Source organism: Arvicola amphibius, chromosome 4, assembly GCF_903992535.2.
Source record: "Arvicola amphibius chromosome 4, mArvAmp1.2, whole genome shotgun sequence".
Classification (NCBI taxonomy): Eukaryota; Metazoa; Chordata; class Mammalia; order Rodentia; family Cricetidae; genus Arvicola; species Arvicola amphibius.
The window spans coordinates 4,152,781-4,171,786 of NC_052050.1; the positions used below are offsets into that span (position 1 = coordinate 4,152,781).

Here is a 19,006-nt window from a genome sequence, read left to right on the forward strand (position 1 = left end):
TATCACATATATTAAATATAACTGCAAGTTCAATACTTTAACATTTTTATCAACGTAAATCTTTATCCAGTTTCAAAGATTTTTAGAAATAAAGTCTCAGCAGGTTGGGGGACAGGTACACCATGATCTGAGACACTGTGGATGGTGAACTGAGTGGCATTTTCAACACAAGTCTACCAGCATGTGCGACACACATACACACGCACACGCATACTCTTCATTCTGTTGAGCACTCTCTAAGCCAGGCTGGCCTCAAACCTAAGCCTATAACTGGATCAACAGCACTAGTACTGGGATCACAAGTATGAGTCACCATGTCCAACCCAAGAACGTTACATATTAACTCATGAAATCTTTAAAAGAGCTCTGTGTGATAAATATTTCTACTTCATATAGACAGAGAAATTGAGGCGATGAGCAACCAGGCAAACTGTACACATCAGCTGTGGGTGGAAACTGGGACTGAGGAGGTCTAAGCCCTAACTCGGGTCTTGACCAAAGGAGACTTGTGCTTCTGCCACTAAAGGGACAATAATGGACAAGACAGTAACAGAGGATACATTCTAGCTTAGTAGCCTTCCATTTCATTATAAAGGAGTAATACATCTATTACCTGTCAAGTAGGAAGACATGACATACCATTCTCTGTAAAAATATCCATCAGCATTCTAAAGAGGGAGGTAGGTCATTGGCAGCTATTCACTGCTATCCAGCTGGTCTTTGCCCCTTTGGAGATGTATATTTGAAGCTACTAATTCCCCTTGTCCCATGTCCACAGATTCTTCCAGATATCAGCAGACAATCCTGAAATGCTTCTCCTAGATCCCCAGTTAGTACCAGGAAGTCTCCAGCATCAAGTGTGTTCTGACAGGTCAGGTTCTGTGTGCTGGCACTTCCCATACACCTGTATTATAGGAGTGCATGTCAGCAACCAGACTATGGAGGGTCTACTTTATCGGTGTGAACATCACTGGCCAGAGACAGATGTCTCTCTATAGCTGAGGCTAGAAAAGAACAGTGGAGACTGTAACCGTAGTACTTGAGAGGTGGAGGCAAGAGGACTGCTCAGTTTTAGTTAGCCTGGGCTACGTTTGAGATGGCATCTCAAAGAAAAAAACCAAAAATAGTAAAGAGGATAAACCAGGCCAGCCTGTGGTGGCACACGCCTTTAGTCCCAGCACTTGGAAGGCAGAGGCAGGCGAAACTGTTAGTTCGAGACCAGCCTGGTCTACAGAGTGAGTTCCAGGACAGCCAGGGCTACACAGGGAAACTCTGTTTCAGAAAACCAAACAATAACAAACTAGAATGAACTGAGCGGTTTTCATAGCCCCACTCTTCAACCCCAGCACCATGGGTCAAACTAGGCCCTTGTTATGTAATTCAGACTGGTCTTGAACTCATGATAATGCTGCTTCTGCCTCCCAAGTGTTTGGACTATAGGTGAGTGCTACCACATAGGGCCTCCCTGGTACTATTAAGTATCTGTGGCAGGGTGAACTTGTATTATGCTGAAGGCAGTATTGCTCCCTCAAGATGAAGTCTTAGGAAGTCCACTCCCTGATTCTGCCTCTGATGTGTTTCAGCATAGCCAGCCATTCAGCTTACTGTATAGCCATCCTGGTTATCATAGGAGGGGCTTGAGGACTCCTGAACCTGGCGTAGCTTTTACACCCACAGAAGACTCACCAAGAGGATAAGGAGCAAAGGTGTTGGGTGAAGACTGCTGCTCTTTGGTCTGCAGGTCGGGAAGGCCGGGAGTCTGGGGGTGAGGGGGGAAGCTATCCATGGCCGATTTGCCTGCAGAAGGGTGCAGAGACAGGTGTGGCGGGGGTGGTGGTGGTGGAGGCTGCTTTACAAGCAGGGCCTGGGCCAGCTGGCGCTGGTGCTGCTGGATCTGCTGCTGCAGATTAGTGATTGTGCGCGCAACCTGGCAGGTGGAAACATATATATAGACTGCACATTAGCCAGAGTTGGCCAGAATCCACGGATGATCTACAGACTGAGTTTAGTTGTCCCTCAGCCTCTACCAGCTGGGTCAGTCTCATCCCAAACCTAGCTAGTCCTGGGACTTTCCAAAGAGGAGGTTCAACTAGAGAAAAGCCAACATCAAGCTAAGAGTTCATCCACTTGGGTTTCTTCTACTAGAATTAGAGCTAATGGCAACAGTCAGTCCAAGTGATACCTACTTGCTGCTCCTGCTGTCTCATGGGTCCGGAAACATTCCGCTGGGCCTGTAACATCTGCTGCTGGATTTGTAAACGTTGGTATGCCTGTTGACAGAAAAATCAAACATTGTAAGAAACCATCAAAACAAGTGAGTCAATCTCCTTAACATTCAGAAAACAGAAAAAGGAATTCTTAGGAGGATCTAGAGTAAAGGCTAGATCAGCTAGATGATAGGGCAGAACACTACAAAGCTCAGTCCAGTTGTGCATGAGCCAGCATGACGCACTTGGGTGACTGACTCCTGCACAAGCTGGGAAAAATGAGCACAATCCTCTGGTTGATGCAGAAGTCTCCTCACTTGATTATCTCAAATGCTGGCTGAGTGCTGCTATTTTTCTGCACAACACAAATTTTGGGAGATGTCTCGATTAGAAGACTCCTATAGGAACTTCCAAATCAAACACCCTGGATTCCCAAGGCCTCTGTGAGGTCCAAATACAGTCACACATATTGGGGTGGGCTTTTTAGTGATACAGCTGCCCAAGTCACCCATGCTCCTGTTAAGTAATGCCAATAAACTCACTGGATCACCAATCTAGATTCTTTAATTTGTTGTTGGTGCTCATTTGATCCTTTCTCTCCAGGAAAAGTCATTCAGAAGACTTGGTTAAAACAGAACCCAATGGAGGTGGTACTGTATGTACTATTAAAAGTACCTCAGGAGTTCCACGTAAGGTTTTCACGTAAGAATTCTCTAGAACTTCTAAAATTGTAGCAAGTAATAAATTTCATTTTTCTAATTTTTCTGGAAAAAAAATTGTGACGAGAATATACTAGGTATAAGCCAGCCTTTCTTCCAACTTACTCACACAAGGAAAACCCTCTGGGAAACATAGGCTGTGTGTACACCAGGTGCAAGCCAGCCTTTTCCTGTACCTTCTATACCACGGGGGGGGGGGGGGTGGGCGACGACAGACACACCCTGCTGGGAAATACACTCTGTGCGTCAACCCCAAACCCAGCTCTGGCCAGTGGCAGTGCAGCAGGCTCTGCAGTGTCACTCAGACACAAGCTGTGCAGCTTCCAGGAACCCTTTCCTGACTTGGGTGAAGGAGCCTCCTGCTACTGCTGGCAGTCCAGGAAACAGCATGACTTCATAGGTGTGTTGCCCACTTTGGGAAGGTTTTCCTGCCAGGGACCATGGGCATGTGAATCCCTTAGTTAGGGTTTGTGTTGGTTTGAAAGAAAATGGCTGCAAAAGAGAATGGCACTATTAGGAGGTGTGGCTTTGTTGGAGGAAGTGTGTCACTGTGGGGGCAGGTTTTGAGGTTTCATATATGCTCAAGCCACACCCAGTGTCTCAGACTACTTCCTGATATAGGACTCTGAGCTACTTCCCCAGTACCATGTCTGCCTGCATGCCACCACGCTCCCCACCAGTGCTGGCAATTGAACATGGGTTCTTTGGAAGAACAGTCAGTGCTCTTTAACTGCTGAGCCATCCCTCCAGCTATACAGCTTATAAGAACTCCTGGGTCACACTAGCTGATCTCAACTGAGGTTCTGTGAGACCTGAATTTGAATAGGCCAAAGCACATGTTCCAGGATGGCAGTAACTTTTCTCCCTTATGATCCCATGATGGTGTTTGTGTATTCCCTTCTTGGGAGAAAGGAGGAAAACATTATTTTGTGTTCTCTGGCTCAGAGGAGAAAATTTTGAGAGACAGGGACAGACAGGCCAGGTTAAAGATCTGGACTATGAATAGGATGGGCTAAGACATTTACAAAGCTTAGGAACAATAATACCCGTGAGCAAAAGCTTTCCTGATTCATGAATAGTCACAAGAGAGTGCAATATGGAAAAAGAGTGTGATAGCAACTTCACCTACCGGGGTGTTTCTGCTGCTTGCTGACATGAGGCCTTGTTTCTAGACTGGGACCTTTCTACTTACCAGCTGCAGCTGATAGAGCTGGTTCAACATCGTCATATGCTGAGGGTTAATTGGCGAGGTTAATAGTGCAGGGCTGAGACCAATGTTTTTTGCTGCAAACTGCAAAAGCTGTGCTTGAACCTGTTTAATAGAAAATATATCATTAACCATCATCTCTATGGAAACATTCACTTATCTGTGTAGCTTTGTTTTAGGACACAAACTGGTTAACTGACATTATATTTGTTTGACAGCTGAACTTGAGAGGCCATCAGAACATTTTATGGACATATAAACATTAGTAGTTAACATGTTCAAAATACAGAAGACAGAAAGTCTAGAACTAATGTATTTTTTTTTTCAGCTGTGTGTGGTGGCGCACACCTTTAATCCTAGTACTTGGGAGGCAGAGGTAGAGGCAGGTGGATCTCTGTGAATTCAAGACCAGCCTGTTCTACATAGTGAATGAGTTCCAGGACATTTAGGGCTACATAGTGAGACACTGTCTCAATAAATAATTATAATTTTTTTTTTCTTTCTTGAGACAGGATCTCATGTAGTTCAGGCTAGCCTCAAACTGGTTATGTAATGGATGGCCTTGGATTCTTCCTGATCAACTTTTGCCTCTACCTGCTGAATTCTGGGATTGTAGGCAAGGGCTACCATGCCAAGTCAGCTTCCAGAAGATTTCTTCCTCTGAAGACTTCAGCCCTACATTTACTTTCCATGGCTTGAGGCCAGTCCTCTATATTAGAGGTTAGGTTCTGCCAAAAAAGAAACTTTAAGATCGGGAGGGGGGGGACAATATTAATCCAGTTATCTACTGCCTCAGTAGGGGAGGAAGATGCATATATCTTACATAGGCCCACCCAATCAATCTTCACACAAGTTGCTACACCCTCACTAATACATGTAACTTATTTTTCTACCAAGTTCCAGCCATCTCTACTCACTGTATACACCTGTTCTTCTCCACGGGTCAACACTGTTTTTCTACGTTTGAAGGTCCGGATATATATCTCCCAAATTCCTAGGCTGCTCTTGCAGAGGATCTGGCTTTGATTTCCAGCACCCACAAGATGGCTCCTAACTGTTTGTTACTTCAGGTCTAGGGGATCTGACATTCTCTTTTGGCCTCCAGGGGTACTTGGCATACATATGATATCCAGACACAACATGCAGGCACAACACATATGTACATAAAACTAAAAAGAATCTCAAGTCCATGGGTGTTGTGGTGCATACCTTTTTGAGAGGTTGAGACAAGCAGATGGATCTCTGTTAGTTCAAGGCCAGCCTGGTCTACATAAAGATCCTATCTTGTACATACTCCATCTTAAAAAAAAAAAAAAAAAAAAGGGACACTGTTCTGGCTAGTTTTATGTCAACCTGACACAAGCTAGAGTCATCAGAGAGGAAGGAGATTCAACGGAGAAAACGACTCTATAAGATTGGGTTGTAGGCAAGCTGTACTACAATTTCCATTAGTTAGTGATTGATGGGGGAAGGAGAACCCAGGCCATGGGTTATGGTCCCCCCTGGGCTGGTAGTCCTGGATGAGTAGGCTGAGCAAGCCATGGCAAGTAAGCCAGCAAGCAGCACCCCTCCATGGTCTCTGTATCAACTCCTGCCTCCAGGTTTCTGCACTAACTTCTTTCATGATCAACAGTGATGTGGAGAGTAAGTCAAATAATCCTTTTTCTCCCCAACTTGCTTTTGGTCAGAGTGTTTCATCGCAGCAATGACAACACTAACTACGACATATATCATAAAAACAACAAATAAACCCCCCTTCAGAAAAAAAATCTCACCAGGCAAAAAGGATCAGCTAGTAATAGTAAACTTAATTCCCACACACACTCCTTTTTTTTTTTCCTGGCTGTCCTGGAACTCGATCTGTAGACCAGGCTGGCCTCAAACTCCAGAGACACTCCCCTGCCCTGCCTCCCCACGACCCCAACCCCGATCTGCCTCTTGAGTGCTGGATTAAAGGTGTGTACCACCACACCAATGCAGTGCACTCTAATATATAATCCCAACTGTCATCTCACTAAAGCACTGCTGTCCTGGCGGCCTCTTCTTGATGTTCCATGCCAACAGCAGGCCTGCTTGTCTTTGCATTCCAAATGGCTCAAGAACACCATCAGGTTATCACAGTAATCTCCTTAAACCAGACCAAATAAAAACCAAGCACAGCGTGCAAAGCTTATTACGTCAGACCTGAGGGGATAGAAACTGAGGCACTTGAGCACGGAGGCTGGGCTGGGAGGAATTAAGAGGCTGCACTGGCGGCTGCTGCATGGTCCTGGCTTGTGCTGCTCCGCTATTGCCAAACACACCCAGATTGCCACTTGGGATCTGCAGGAGACAGAATAGCTTTTAGGGGTAGGTAAGCTGGGAAAGGGTGAAGTAATAGGTTTCACACCATGAATGCCAAGTGTTTTCTGTTTCCCACCCCTTCAACCTGATCCTTAACTGCACTCTGAATGAGTGTAATTTGTACAGGTTATAGAGGATAAAAAAATCAGCCTAGGAAGCTGTGATTTTAAATCACAGGACACACACACATAAGTGCATCTTAAAGTGTCTCCAAACAAGGCTATCAGTTAAAGAGATAATTAAGAATGTTTCAAAAATAACAGCAATAAGACATGGTCTGGGTGACACACTCCCTTCCCTATGAACTCCCTTGTGTTCAGTCAGGCACAATGTGTAGTGTTCATGGTGAAGCAGGTGGAGGAAGAGTCTATTTCAATGGGAAATGTGGCTGTTCAGTTACTTCAATAAACCCCAAGGCTGGATCAGCTAGTAGAGTCAGAGAGTTAACCTGTTATCCAATACAATGAATATCACTGGAGTGTATTCTTCATACTGCAGCATGAGCCACTTGGCTGACAGGTTGGAGCAGGATGGCTGTCTCTGTTGGAAAGCTGACTTAGAGGGACTAGGCAGCAGAGTTTGCTATGCCTGTGCTTTTCCCTGATAGACTGGGTTTCTAGAGTTCAGACTTGCCACTTAAGTTCACCAAGGAGCTGCTAAGAGCCGACAGGTCCATGACAATCCTTCAGGGACCACAGATACTCTAGGGACTGCTTAGCTTCTTAAGAGGCACTCAGTTCTCCCAGTTCCTTTCTCACATACAACACAAGCGGGTAAGACAGTTCTGCTAAGCTCACAGACGTTCCGTTTCTGGAGAGAGGCCCACATGGTGAAGAGCTCTTGGTAACACACCAGCACTTTATCCAGTACCAAGTTAGTTCTGAGTGCAGACAGGAACTCAAATACACTTTAGTCCAGAAAACAAAAAAATCAATCTTGAATCATTCCTATGGAGTAGCTAAATTTCAGGAAGGGCAGTCCTGAGGGCATTTCAGTTGTCTCCCTACCCCCCATGTCAACATCCAACATCACCTGAAAACAATACTTTATTCTCTAATAGTTTAAAGAAGTCAGGAGAATGAATGCAGACACTGTCCACTCTTTCCCAACAGCCTTACCTGTCTAGAAGAGTTCAAGTTTTGCATGCCCAGCCCTGAGGCAATCCCACCCAGGGCCTGACTGGGGAGTGCACTGTTGGAAAGGGGGAGCTTCAGGCTTGGGGAAGGCAAAAACGGTGAAGTCGTGGGCTCTTCCACGAGGCCGCCATCCTGATTGGAGAAAGAAAGGGTGAGCTGTGTGCGGTGCCCACCAGCACGCAGAGCACCAACAGTTTCCCACGGAAACAGTGAGGAGGGGATGGATGGATAAAAAATGTGTGGATAATGAGGAAATGGAGAACATGGGCAAAAGGGAGAAGGGAAAGAGAGAGAGAAACAGGGTTAAGACACTGCTGTTGCTCAGACACTGACAAACACATTTTAGCTTCTCACATTCTCCCCATGCCACCCACCGCCCTGGTCTGGTTGGAGGAGGAGGAACAGAGACTCCAAGAGAACAGCTCCCTAGGGGGCCCAGCTCCCACCTCCACATAGCACTTGGCTTACTCAAGTCTCATTAACAGAAGCGCCTACTGACTTCAGCTTCTCTGAGATTACACTAAAGTGCCCAGCTCTGCAAATCTAACATCTCATCTAACAGCTCAACCCACCTGCAAGCTACTCCACACTTTAAAGAAAGAGCTCAGGTCCCAATTACACTTCCAGATTCAGCAAATAAAAATTAATATAGTAGCACACATCTAGAATCTCAGCACCCTGAGGCTGAGCCAGGAGGATAATGAGTTTGAGGCCAACCAATAATTTGGAATTTCAGATAAACAAGTAATTTTTAGTGTAAATATGCTCTAACCATGCCTACCAGAGCTCATTTGCCTGTGCGGAGCATGAGGAGACTCTGGGAACAGCAAGTCCCATCAGGGTGTCAAGGGTCCTTCAGAGAGGAGAACTCAGATGGGATCTGGACTCCAGTGCCAGTAAGGCACAGACTCTACCCCTAGCTAACACTCCCAGAAAGTCCCCCTTTACTAGGAAGCAAGGTCTTGTTCAGAATAAAAGGTGGCTTTGAACTTGAGATTCTCCTGCCTCAGTTTTTTGAGTAGCTGGAGTTACTAGTGCCACCAAGCCTCATTTTTTTAAAAATACTTTTTCTTGCTTCAGTTTTATTTTCAGGGTTCAATATTTAAGGTGAATTTAATGTGAGGTTTTCTCCTTTTGAGATCATACCACTTTGAAGGAACATCCTCCCATGATAATACTAAAGAAGAACACTGGATTGAAAACACTCCAGGAGTTTCTCATGGGTACTTAATGTGGTTACTGGAAAGAAGGGTCAGCTAGACGTAGGTACCCAACCAAACCTACCACTTCTTTTTTTTAGATTTATTTGTTTGTTTATTTATTATGAATACAATACTCTGCCTGAATGTGTACCTGCACCCCTGAAGAGGGCACCAGATTTCATTACAGATGGTTGTGAGCCACCATGTTGTTGCTGGGAATTGAACTCAGGACCTCTGGAAGAAGAGTCAGCGCTCTTAACCGCTAAGCCATCTCTCCAGCCCCCTACCACTTCTTTTCTAAGGTTAAACCTGCTACGTATCATTTCCAATTGGAAGAACTGAGTATTCCAAGCAAGACAAAAAAACATGAGAACCCTGGCCTGCTACATAACAGAATAGATAATTGTCAAGTTAATGTAGTAACTAAAAGAGCCAGTTTTCAATTCCATCACTCTCCAGGCCTTATGATACCATGTGTAATGCAACAGTACCTCTGAGTTAAACAATCTTACATGTTAGGAAAACAGGAAAATCCACTTAAATGTCACAACTTTCCATCTGACTTGCTTTAAGGACACAGCTCAAACAAGATGACTTCTTGTTGAAGGCAGAAACAAGACAGATGCCTAGATCCATACCTTGTCAAGGAAGGTGGGGCGGTCCATGGAAGACTCTTTGGAGATTGGTGGGCGGCAGCCGAGGGGTTTGGTGACCATTCCATTGTAGTCGGTCATTCCCAGTGCACGTTTGTCCATATCCACCTTCTTTTCCAGCAGAGCGCCTGGGGTACAACATATAGAGAGCAACGCTGAAAACAAAGGAGCACAGGATTGGTGGTGGCGATGGGTTCAGGAAGGAGGCGGCCCCTTGGTTGCCAGGAGCAGGGGCATCATGAGCCTGAGCTGCTCCCCAGCCCCACGACCACCCTGCACACCTATGATTGGGCCCTGCTGGCCCTGCTTCTGTCCACTCTAGCCACACTGCCCTCTGCTAGCCCCTAGGGAGCTCAGTCATCTATCACCCTCTTCCTCAGGATGGACTTTCTCTGCTTCCCAGGTCTTCAATGTACTTGCATCCTTCCTCCAAGCTACGATTCTCAAGGGCCTTCCCAATGATACGACTTGTGTGAACCCCCACATGGTCACTGCTTCCCACTCGCAGCTAGCTGTCAGGGAGCTCTTGGCCTGGTGAGCTGTGTCTGGGTTATTTTAACTGTACTATCCATGTCTAAGCAGGTACGTGACTGCTTCTATTTGCCTGGTCTCCCTGCCTTACTACACTATGCACAACACAATTTGGCATTTTTATATAAATGTGCTACTATCTGCCCCTCTCATTCATGAGTTCTGTACTCACTCATTGTATCATGTTTATGATCACTTGTGGACCCTATAGGTGGGCAGAAAACTTGACTTTGCTGACAAGGTCCAATGCAGATGGACAAGTGAGAGCACTGCATCCTTGTTGGACTTGACACTGAAAAGCAACTCTGGTGCATCTGGTGTTATGCCCTTCAGCTGTGTTTGTTGATTCTGGGATTAAAACTACTCCCTAAAGTAGCACTATGTGGTGGCCCTAACTCAAGAAAGCTAGCTGTGCCTTGCAGAGAAAGTGCATGCGGCAGGTCATTTTCTTTCAGACGTGAGCTGAGCACTGTGGATTTTGAGTTCAGTGTTAGCAACAATATCAGAGGGAAGCAGAAGAAAATGATGGGCTATGGACAGATGAACAAACAGGCAGGTGTAGTGACACTGGCAACATGGCTCAGCAGTAAAGGAGCTTACTATGCACATGTAGTGACCTGAGTTTGATCCCCAGAACCCGAGTAAAAGTTGAAAGAGAGAAGTGACTCCACAAAAACTGTCTTCTGACCTCCACACATGTACCATTCATTAGATGTGTTCAGAGACACTTCATGGATCTACACAATTAAAAAACATGGATAATGGGCAGTACAGCTGTAGTCTGAGTACAAAACAAAAAAACAAAAAAACAACCAACCAAACAAAAAACCAAAGAACCCATCACAGCCACATTACCCAGGGTCAGGATATACTATATCCTAATTAACTCACATTTCATTACAAAAACATGAAACATAAACACGCATAAAACGAGGGTAGTATGGTTAATAGGCTTGTGGGGCCCTCCCTGGTTTACCCCAAAAGAGGGCTTTGTATTGGCTAGGGAAATGCTAGCCATGACTTTCGAAAATGTAATTGCCAGGAATATAAAAATATAGATTATACGTTGTCTGCTCTTTCCCTTGTCCTCCAGCACAGGTCTCTGCGCTCTGACTTCAGTACTGAGTGCAGACCTGACCTGGTCTTGAGAATGACTGAATAACGCAGGACGACAGTGGCACACTGGTGTCTTTACATTATTCTGGCTTGGGCTATGCAGTCCTGGTTGCTACCAGTGAAATTATTGGCTATATAAAAGCAGGTAGTGTGCTGTCCCTGGCTGCTGGACTCTTCTTTGGGAATCCTACCAGGCCTTGGTGCTTACCAGCTGTGGTGGTTTGAAAGAAAATGGCCCCCAAAGGGAATGGCACCATTAGGAGGTATGGCTATTTTAGAGTAGGTGTGGTCTTATTGGAGGAAGTGTGTCACTGTGGAGATGGGCTTTGAGTTTCCATATATGCTCAAGCCATGCCCAGTGAGACAGATCCCTTCTTGTTGCCTGCATATCAAGATGTAAAACTCTCAGCTCTTCCAGCACCATGTTTGCATGTATGCTGCCATGTCGTACTATGCTAATGATAATGGACTAAACCTCTGAAATGAAGCCACCTCAACTAAATTTTTTCCTTTATAAGAACTGGAAAGACATGGTGTCTATTCATAACTACAGAAATCTCAGGATCCCAGGAATGTGTGGGTCTTCCTAGCTCTATCTGTGACACTGGATGGCTTATGGGGATGAGATTCCACAACTCTGGGAAATCCATGCCTGCAGGTTTAATCTCAGATGCCAATTTGCTGAAGGTTGCCAATTTGGAATCAGTATGTCGGGTTCATCCCATCTGTAGTAGCTAAATCCTTTCTTTAGCTCATGAAGAACTAAAACTCTCCAAACTGCCACACTTACAATGAAATGAAGAAAAAGCCCAGCGTATTTACAGACGTTGACATTTTACAAAGCGTAGAATGAGCATGGTCAGGCGAAGACGACCTGTTAGTGTTGTAGTGTTTGGAGGTGGCGAGTGTCTAACCTGAGCAAATGCTGCCTTCATGGTTGTAGTGTTTGGAGGTGGCAAGGGTCTAACCTGAGCACATGTTGCCTTCAGGCAGTTTCATGCTTATGTGATGATGTCTCTCCTCTCTGGACTAGTAGGTAAGGGGTAAAATGTCGGGTATCAACACTGCTATTAACATTTTAAAAATATAGACTATATATATCTTTTATGGTGCGGGAGAATTGTCTGTATTCTGTCAATCATGTGTTAAATAAACGCTGATTGCCCAGGCAGGAGGTAAAGGTGGGAAAACCAGACAGGAAGTAGAAAGGATGTAATGAGAACAGGAGAATTCTGGGAAGGAGGAAGTTGATTCCTCCCACTCCTGCCCAGATCCCCAAAGCAGCAGGATGTGATCTGCCCCACTGAAAAAAGGTCTGAGCCACATGGCTAAAACAGATCAAAAAATGGGTTCATCAAGATGTGAAGAGTTAGCCAGTGAGAGGCTAGAGCTAATGGGCCAATCAGCTTTATAACTTAAAAAGATCTCTGTGTTATTTCTTTGGGGCTTGCCGGTGATGGGGTACTGGGCGGGACAGAAAAACAAACAACCAGGCCTGGCCCCTTCATGTTACATTTTTACTTTCTTTTTTCTTTTTCTTTGGAGACAGGGTCTCACCAGTAACTCTGATGGAGATCTGCCTGCCTCTGCCTCCTGAGTGCTGGGATTAAAAACATATGCTACCACATCCAACTAAAATAGAAAATATTTTACAGAAAATTGATAAATAACCTTTTTTTTTTTTTTTCCCCGAGACAGGGTTTCCCTGTAGTTTCTAGAGCCTGTCCTGGAACTAGCTCTTATAGACCAGGCTGGCCTCGAACTCAGAGATCTACCTGCCTCTGCCTCCCGAGTGCAGGGAACAATAACCTTTTGGTAGCTTAAGAATAGATTACTTGGCGGCTGGAGAGATGGCTCAGAGGTTAAGAGCATTGCCTGCTCTTCCAAAGGTCCTGAGTTCAATTCCCAGCAACCACATGGTGGCTTATGACCATCTGTAAAGGGGTCTGGTGCCCTCTTCTGGCCTGCAGATATACACACAGACAGAATATTGTATACATAATAAATAAATAAGTATTAAAAAAAAAAGAATAGATTACTTGTCCTGACTGGTACTTGTGACATGGTGTCTCCTCCAAGCCAAGGATAGATGGGTGTGTTCAGTCTGGCCTGGCATGCCAGCAGCTCACAAGGCAGCTGAATGCCAACTGTTCCAGACTGAGAATGCTTACATTAGCACAGCCAATCTCTGTGTGCCTGTGAGAGTGGTTTCAGGGATGATCTAAGATGAAGAATGCATTACTTCCTCTATGGATGCATAATACGACAACATTATTGGAAAATGCCCAGATGAAGTAGGTTACTAGTGTGTGTGTACTTGGAGCTATGTCTTTCTCAGGTCCTTTCCTGTACTCCTCACTCCTTCCTGCCTACAGGAAGTAAAGAAGGTTGTTCACATGTTCCTGTTACCATGATGGTTTTGTCCAAGTGCAAAGGGCCAAGTGATCAAGGACTGAATTTCCTGAAACTGTTAGCCAATAGAAGTAATTCCTCGCTTTAAGCTGTTTTTTGTTATAGCAACAAGAGTCAGCTAATATAAACATGAGCCAAAAGCAAATAGCTGCCAACATGGAATATTGTCTCTATAGCTCACCTGTCCCAAAACACTCGCCATATGATTGGTGCATTCTGTGGTTGCTCTTTCCCTGGACCCTGGATTTGCCTTCAAGTTTAACCATGACTATAAGCAAATGGTTCTACAAAGCAAAACTTCCCAAGAGGCACCTGTTACTTACTCATGGCCTGGTCAAGGTTCATACTGTTGCTCTTCAAGGCCTCTTCAGCTGGCTCTCTCTGGGGGCGAAGCAGAGTTCTCGTTAGTGGTGCACAGACAGACAACCAGAGTAGCTCTGAACAGCTTAGTACTCTAACGGAGAAAGCGCCTACCAGTACTAACTTTTAGAATTGGAAATGTTTTTCTCTGCAGTTGAGGTCAGAGACAGTATTTTTTTTTTAAAGACAGGGTCTCATCAGGTGTGGTGGCACATGCCTCTAAATTCTACCACCTGGGAGGCAGAGACAGATAGATCTCTGAGAGTTTGAGACCAGACTCATCTATACAAGTTTTAGGCTACCCAGAGAGACATAGTGAGACTCTCTCTCTCTCTCTGGTTTCTTCTGAAAGCAGCCTCAAATGTTTCTCTCTCTCTCTCTCTCTCTCTCTCTCTCTCTCTCTCTCTCTCTCTCTCTCTCTCTCACACACACAAAAAAAAAACAAAAACAAACAAAACAAAACAAAACAAAAAAAACAACCCACCACTACCAAAACAGAACAAAACAAAAAAGGGACAGAAGGGACAGAGTCTCACTGGCTGGCCTGGAACTCTACGGTGTAGACTTTGCCTCTATCTCCTGAGTGTTATCGAGATGGGACTTGTAAACAGAAAACACTTGTAGCTAAAAGTGACTGCACTGAGTCTAGAGTGGAGAGTCAAGAACTTATATGAGTTGGGCATTGCCAGCACACGCCTTTAATCCCAGCAGACAGAACTCTATGCATTTAAAGCTGGCCTACACAGTGGGATCTAGTCTTAAAAAGAAAGAAAGCTTTTATTTAACATGTTAGAAATAAAATGTGGAATCCTAGGAAACTTTGTAAACACTCCTACACTTGCTTCTGTACAGCACCGAGCAGTGACAACTCAGCAGGATTACAGAGCTGTGACCTCACATACAGGTCTTGCTGTCACTTTTAGTGCCAGGACCTATATAATATCAACCTTTTCTATGTCATCAGTGCCAGTCTCTATCAATCAAACTTTTGTTCAAGAAACAAGAAAACAATCAGATTCACACTGGTAACTGTCCTTCCATCAGTACAGACGGATCTCTGAAGAAAATCAGAGTTGCTTGCTAGGTGCTGGAGAAATGGTTCAACAGTTCAGCGCTTGCTCTTACAAAGATCACAGTTCCTTTCCCTGCACCACACCGGGTGACTCAAAAATGCTTGTAACAACTCCAGTTCTAAGAGATCGACACTCTCTTCTGGCTTCTGTAGGCACTGCACACATACATACAAACCCACACGCAAACACACATACATACACAGGAGAGCACTGCTGCTCCTCCAGAGCAACCCCCCACACAGTAGCCTGTAGCAGTCTAGCTCCAGCTCCAGGAGATGCAGCACCTTCCTGATCTCCAAAGGCATACATGAAAATAAGGGCTGGAGAGATGGGTCAGAGGTTAAGAGACCTTACTGTTCTTGCACAGGACCTGAGTTCAATTCTCAACAAACATAAGATGGCTTGCAATCTACTGTTACTCCAGTTCCAGGGGATCCCATATCTACTTCTGGCCTTTGTAGGCTCATAAACTCACATAGGTTCACACACATGTACATAAATTAAACAATAATTTAAACATTGGAAAAAAATCTTAAAAAGAAGAATTAAAAAAAGAAAACCAAAGTTGCTGGGTATAAGGGTGGGGCGTGCTACAACTCCTACAATATTTTCTGGCCCTGCTAGAGAGAGGCTGTCTCACAAGGGAATGTCTTGTCTCAGCTTATATAGTACCAGTGTAAGGCATGAGGCCATTCTGGACCTATTCTTTTTTAGACACAGGAATGACTGAGCAATGAATACTCATTGAACAGGGATTTGGAAGGAGACACATGGAGGGCTTAAGTGTGGAATGCGGAAAATGGCTTGCTATCTGGACTGCCATCACTTGACCTGAGGGACTGAGTGGCATGAGGTACTTCTTCAGGGGAAATCTGGGACATCTTAGTTCTGTCTACATACTGGAAACTCGGGAACGATTTGTTAGGATGCTATGGGGAGGCATGATGCTTTAACTCAGTACTCAGTTTCTTACAAGACCTTTTTATTTACTACATAAAGGAATTAACTCCCATGTAATTATAAATCGTAAGAAAATATGAAATTGTCTAAGTCCATGGAAATTACAAATCATACATAATCTTTTATTTAGAAAAAAATATTCTTGATGGAAATTGCGTGATTCTTTGCTCTACTCAAGGCCTAGGCCAAAGGGAACGTAATAACTAAATAATTAGATAGTGACTTCATCCCGCAAGCATCTCTGCCTCATCACACACAACAGACTGGCTAGGGATCGCTTTCAAGTCACCCACTTGGAGAATGGGAAGGACATCAAGATGCCAGTTACCGGGAAGCCCATGTCTGTCAGTTGTTTGATCAGCCGGCTCATGATCCAGGCCTCATCCTGCTTGCCAGGTGTCTTCATGCCCTGGAAGAGAAGGGACAAGGGGAGAGGTCAAGATGTGCTTTGCTACATTAACTGGGTGACAGCCCCAACTCAGTGACTGCAGCCACAGAACCTTCTGAGTGGACAGTGAACTGTGCTGTGCTCCTCAGAGTCCAGCATCATTTCATAGCGAGCACCGTGGGAAACTACAGGTGTATCTACAGACTGATTAACGCACAGCATTTATGAACTAACAAAAAGCAGGGTAATTGTTCCCCTTTTTATAAAATTATGTTTTATCACAAAATGTATTATTTCCATTGGTCACAAGGAACGTTGCTAACCGCTGTGCTATGTGAAGCCTACTCAAGATTACATGGTTTTTACCCTTATTCCAGGGAACAAAAGAGCACATAACAAACAAAGAAGCAGCCCGTTGACCTTATTAACTACCGATTCTCAGCCATATTCTGGCCCTCAGGTGAGAGGAAATAGTATGAAGGAAGATGTTAAAGAAAAAGGAGAAAAGCCAACCTCAAAGAAAAGGCAGCAGCTCAGAGGCAGGAGGCACAAAGGGTGCCATTAGAACTAGGTACACAAGATGATCAGTGCCTAAGTATTCTCCCTAATACCAAACAAAACCAAATTTAAAAACCCTACCCTTCTTGTGAAGAATTTGCTTCACCATGTTTGCTCTCCCCATTCCCTATTTTCTTTCCCTCTACAGGTCTTTTCTTTTTTCCCTTCTTCCTTTTCAGACAGGTCTCATGTAGCCCAAGCTGGTCTTAAACTTGCTTTATAGCTGAGAATGACCTTGAATTCTTGATCGTTGTCTTCAGTGCCTGAGTGCTGGGTTACAGGTGTGTACCGTCACTCTTTCACCGTGGAGGCTGTTGTAACTCCACAGCAGAATGCGGAGCTGCAGCAGCCAGGAGGCATCCTGTTACCTAACAGGCAGTTTACCTGGACAGCATGCTGCCAGGGTTAGATCCTATCACAGCAGTTTACTACTTGGGGATTTCTGGTCCCATGGCAACTGGATTCCTCAGCCCCACTGTAAAACAGCTCTTCTTCATGTCTGCATTCACCCCTTATCATGAATGCTTCTAAAAAACTATTTTTTAAAAATAACACATTCATAATTCCCAATTACAAAAGGGGTACAGAGAAAAGGTATCTTTCCATACTATCTCATCTGCTTAGAGCATGATCTCTCCAAGAAGTCTCTCCTTTGAAGATTTATATTTCCGAAATAGGAAACATGGACCATTGTGCAGAAGCAGCTTCAGGTATACACTACTATTCGCTCATTCATTTCACCACAGGTCGGTGGGCCATGCTATGTACGTTTTTCTGTACCTTGGTTTTTCTCTCAATGATGTTTCTTGCTGATGTTTTCTTAAGTATATATTCATCAAGCATTTGGTTCCTTATGTTAGAATGCACAGAGTCCAACTGGCTGCTGCACTAAAACATATTCATTTTCATTTTTTGATGACAACAATCTTACAAAAGAACTACAAATGCCCATGACAAATGGCAGTGCTATGTCAATGAGCAGGTGACATTAGTTTAGTACTGCCTGCAAGGTGCAGTGAGAACTGATGTCCCACAGTCTGGAGAACAGATAAGCTTGTATTTCATTTACTTTTGTGTTCTGTTTTGAGGACTGAGCCCACAGTCAATGGGTAGCCCAGCTCCCAGGGGTGTTGATCTCTGGGTTTTTCTTAGTCCAAAATGAAAAATGGCACCTCTCACTATTTTTTTGTTACTTTTAAAAATATTTATTTGTTTGTTTGTTATTTATTATGTATACAATATTCTGCCTGTGTGTATGTCTGCAGGCCAGAAGAGGGCACCAGATCTCATTATAGATGGTTGTGAGCCACCATGTGGTTGCCAGAAATTGAACTTTGGAAGAGCAGGCAGTGCTCTTAACCACTGAGCCATCTCTCCAGTCCAGCACCTCTCACTATTGGCTTAAGTGATTTTCTCTGAGTAGGGATGGCTACTCTCTTAAACGCTGGATAGTACTTTATTATCTGATCATTTTTACACTCTGCTCATTTTCATTGGAATATTGGATACTTTTATGTATCAGGGAGATGAACCTTCTTTATGATATAAATGATATTTTCCCCCTACATTCTCCCTCTCTTTTGGCTTATAATTAGGGTGCTATCAGTTATGTGCATGCTTTATGATTTTGCTGCAATCCACAAAACCACTTTCGCCTCCCAAAAAGAACTTACTGAAAGAACAAAATTTTATTAATAGGAAAATATTTTTAATCTTTCCAATTTACAGAAAGGATTAGAGTCCCAAGACTACCTGGGAGTGAATCTATCTCTGCCTAGTCTACAGTACAGGCCTACTGGCCGTCAGGCCTCTCCAGCAGTGCCTACCTTCTGAAGTCCTTTTTTTGAGGCATTGCCCCAGGAGCTGCAGGATGAGCTGCTTTCTTGAGAGGCAGCATTATTCCACATGTCCCCATCCTCATCCTCCCACTGGCTGGTGCCCAGGTTCATTTCGTCCCCACCACTGCCCCAGCCTTCTTGCATAGATTTGGAAGCTGGAAGAGAGCAGACATGAACTTGTCAGACTCACCTGTTCTGAGAAGAAACCTGTGTCACATGACACAACAGGGATGGATAAACAGGAACTATGTTATCTGCCTTTCAGCTATTACGTTTCTCTTGGAAAGGCACAGATAAAGTGTA

At 44.4% G+C, this 19,006-nt stretch overlaps 1 protein-coding gene across 5 annotated transcripts in view; it reads right to left on the reverse strand.

The window, feature by feature from the left end:
- The window catches only part of Tnrc6c (trinucleotide repeat containing adaptor 6C), a 117,591-nt gene that overhangs the window by 20,509 nt on the left and 78,076 nt on the right, over positions 1 to 19,006 (reverse strand). For 3 of the 5 annotated variants that reach the window (XR_005285044.1, XM_038326463.1, XM_038326464.1), the window contains exons 7-15: positions 18,692 to 18,858; positions 16,248 to 16,328; positions 13,850 to 13,907; positions 9,453 to 9,622; positions 7,595 to 7,744; positions 6,318 to 6,455; positions 4,119 to 4,238; positions 2,187 to 2,270; positions 1,687 to 1,927 (exon numbers count right to left, since the gene is read on the reverse strand). Coding sequence is in view for 4 of the 5 variants with exons in the window: in XM_038326463.1 (XP_038182391.1) it covers positions 1,687 to 1,927; positions 2,187 to 2,270; positions 4,119 to 4,238; positions 6,318 to 6,455; positions 7,595 to 7,744; positions 9,453 to 9,622; positions 13,850 to 13,907; positions 16,248 to 16,328; positions 18,692 to 18,858 (1,209 nt within the window). In the remaining variant the exon portion in view is untranslated. The remainder of the gene's footprint in view (positions 1 to 1,686; positions 1,928 to 2,186; positions 2,271 to 4,118; positions 4,239 to 6,317; positions 6,456 to 7,594; positions 7,745 to 9,452; positions 9,623 to 13,849; positions 13,908 to 16,247; positions 16,329 to 18,691; positions 18,859 to 19,006) is intronic. The other 2 variants (XM_038326465.1, XM_038326466.1) reach the window with 1 other exon arrangement.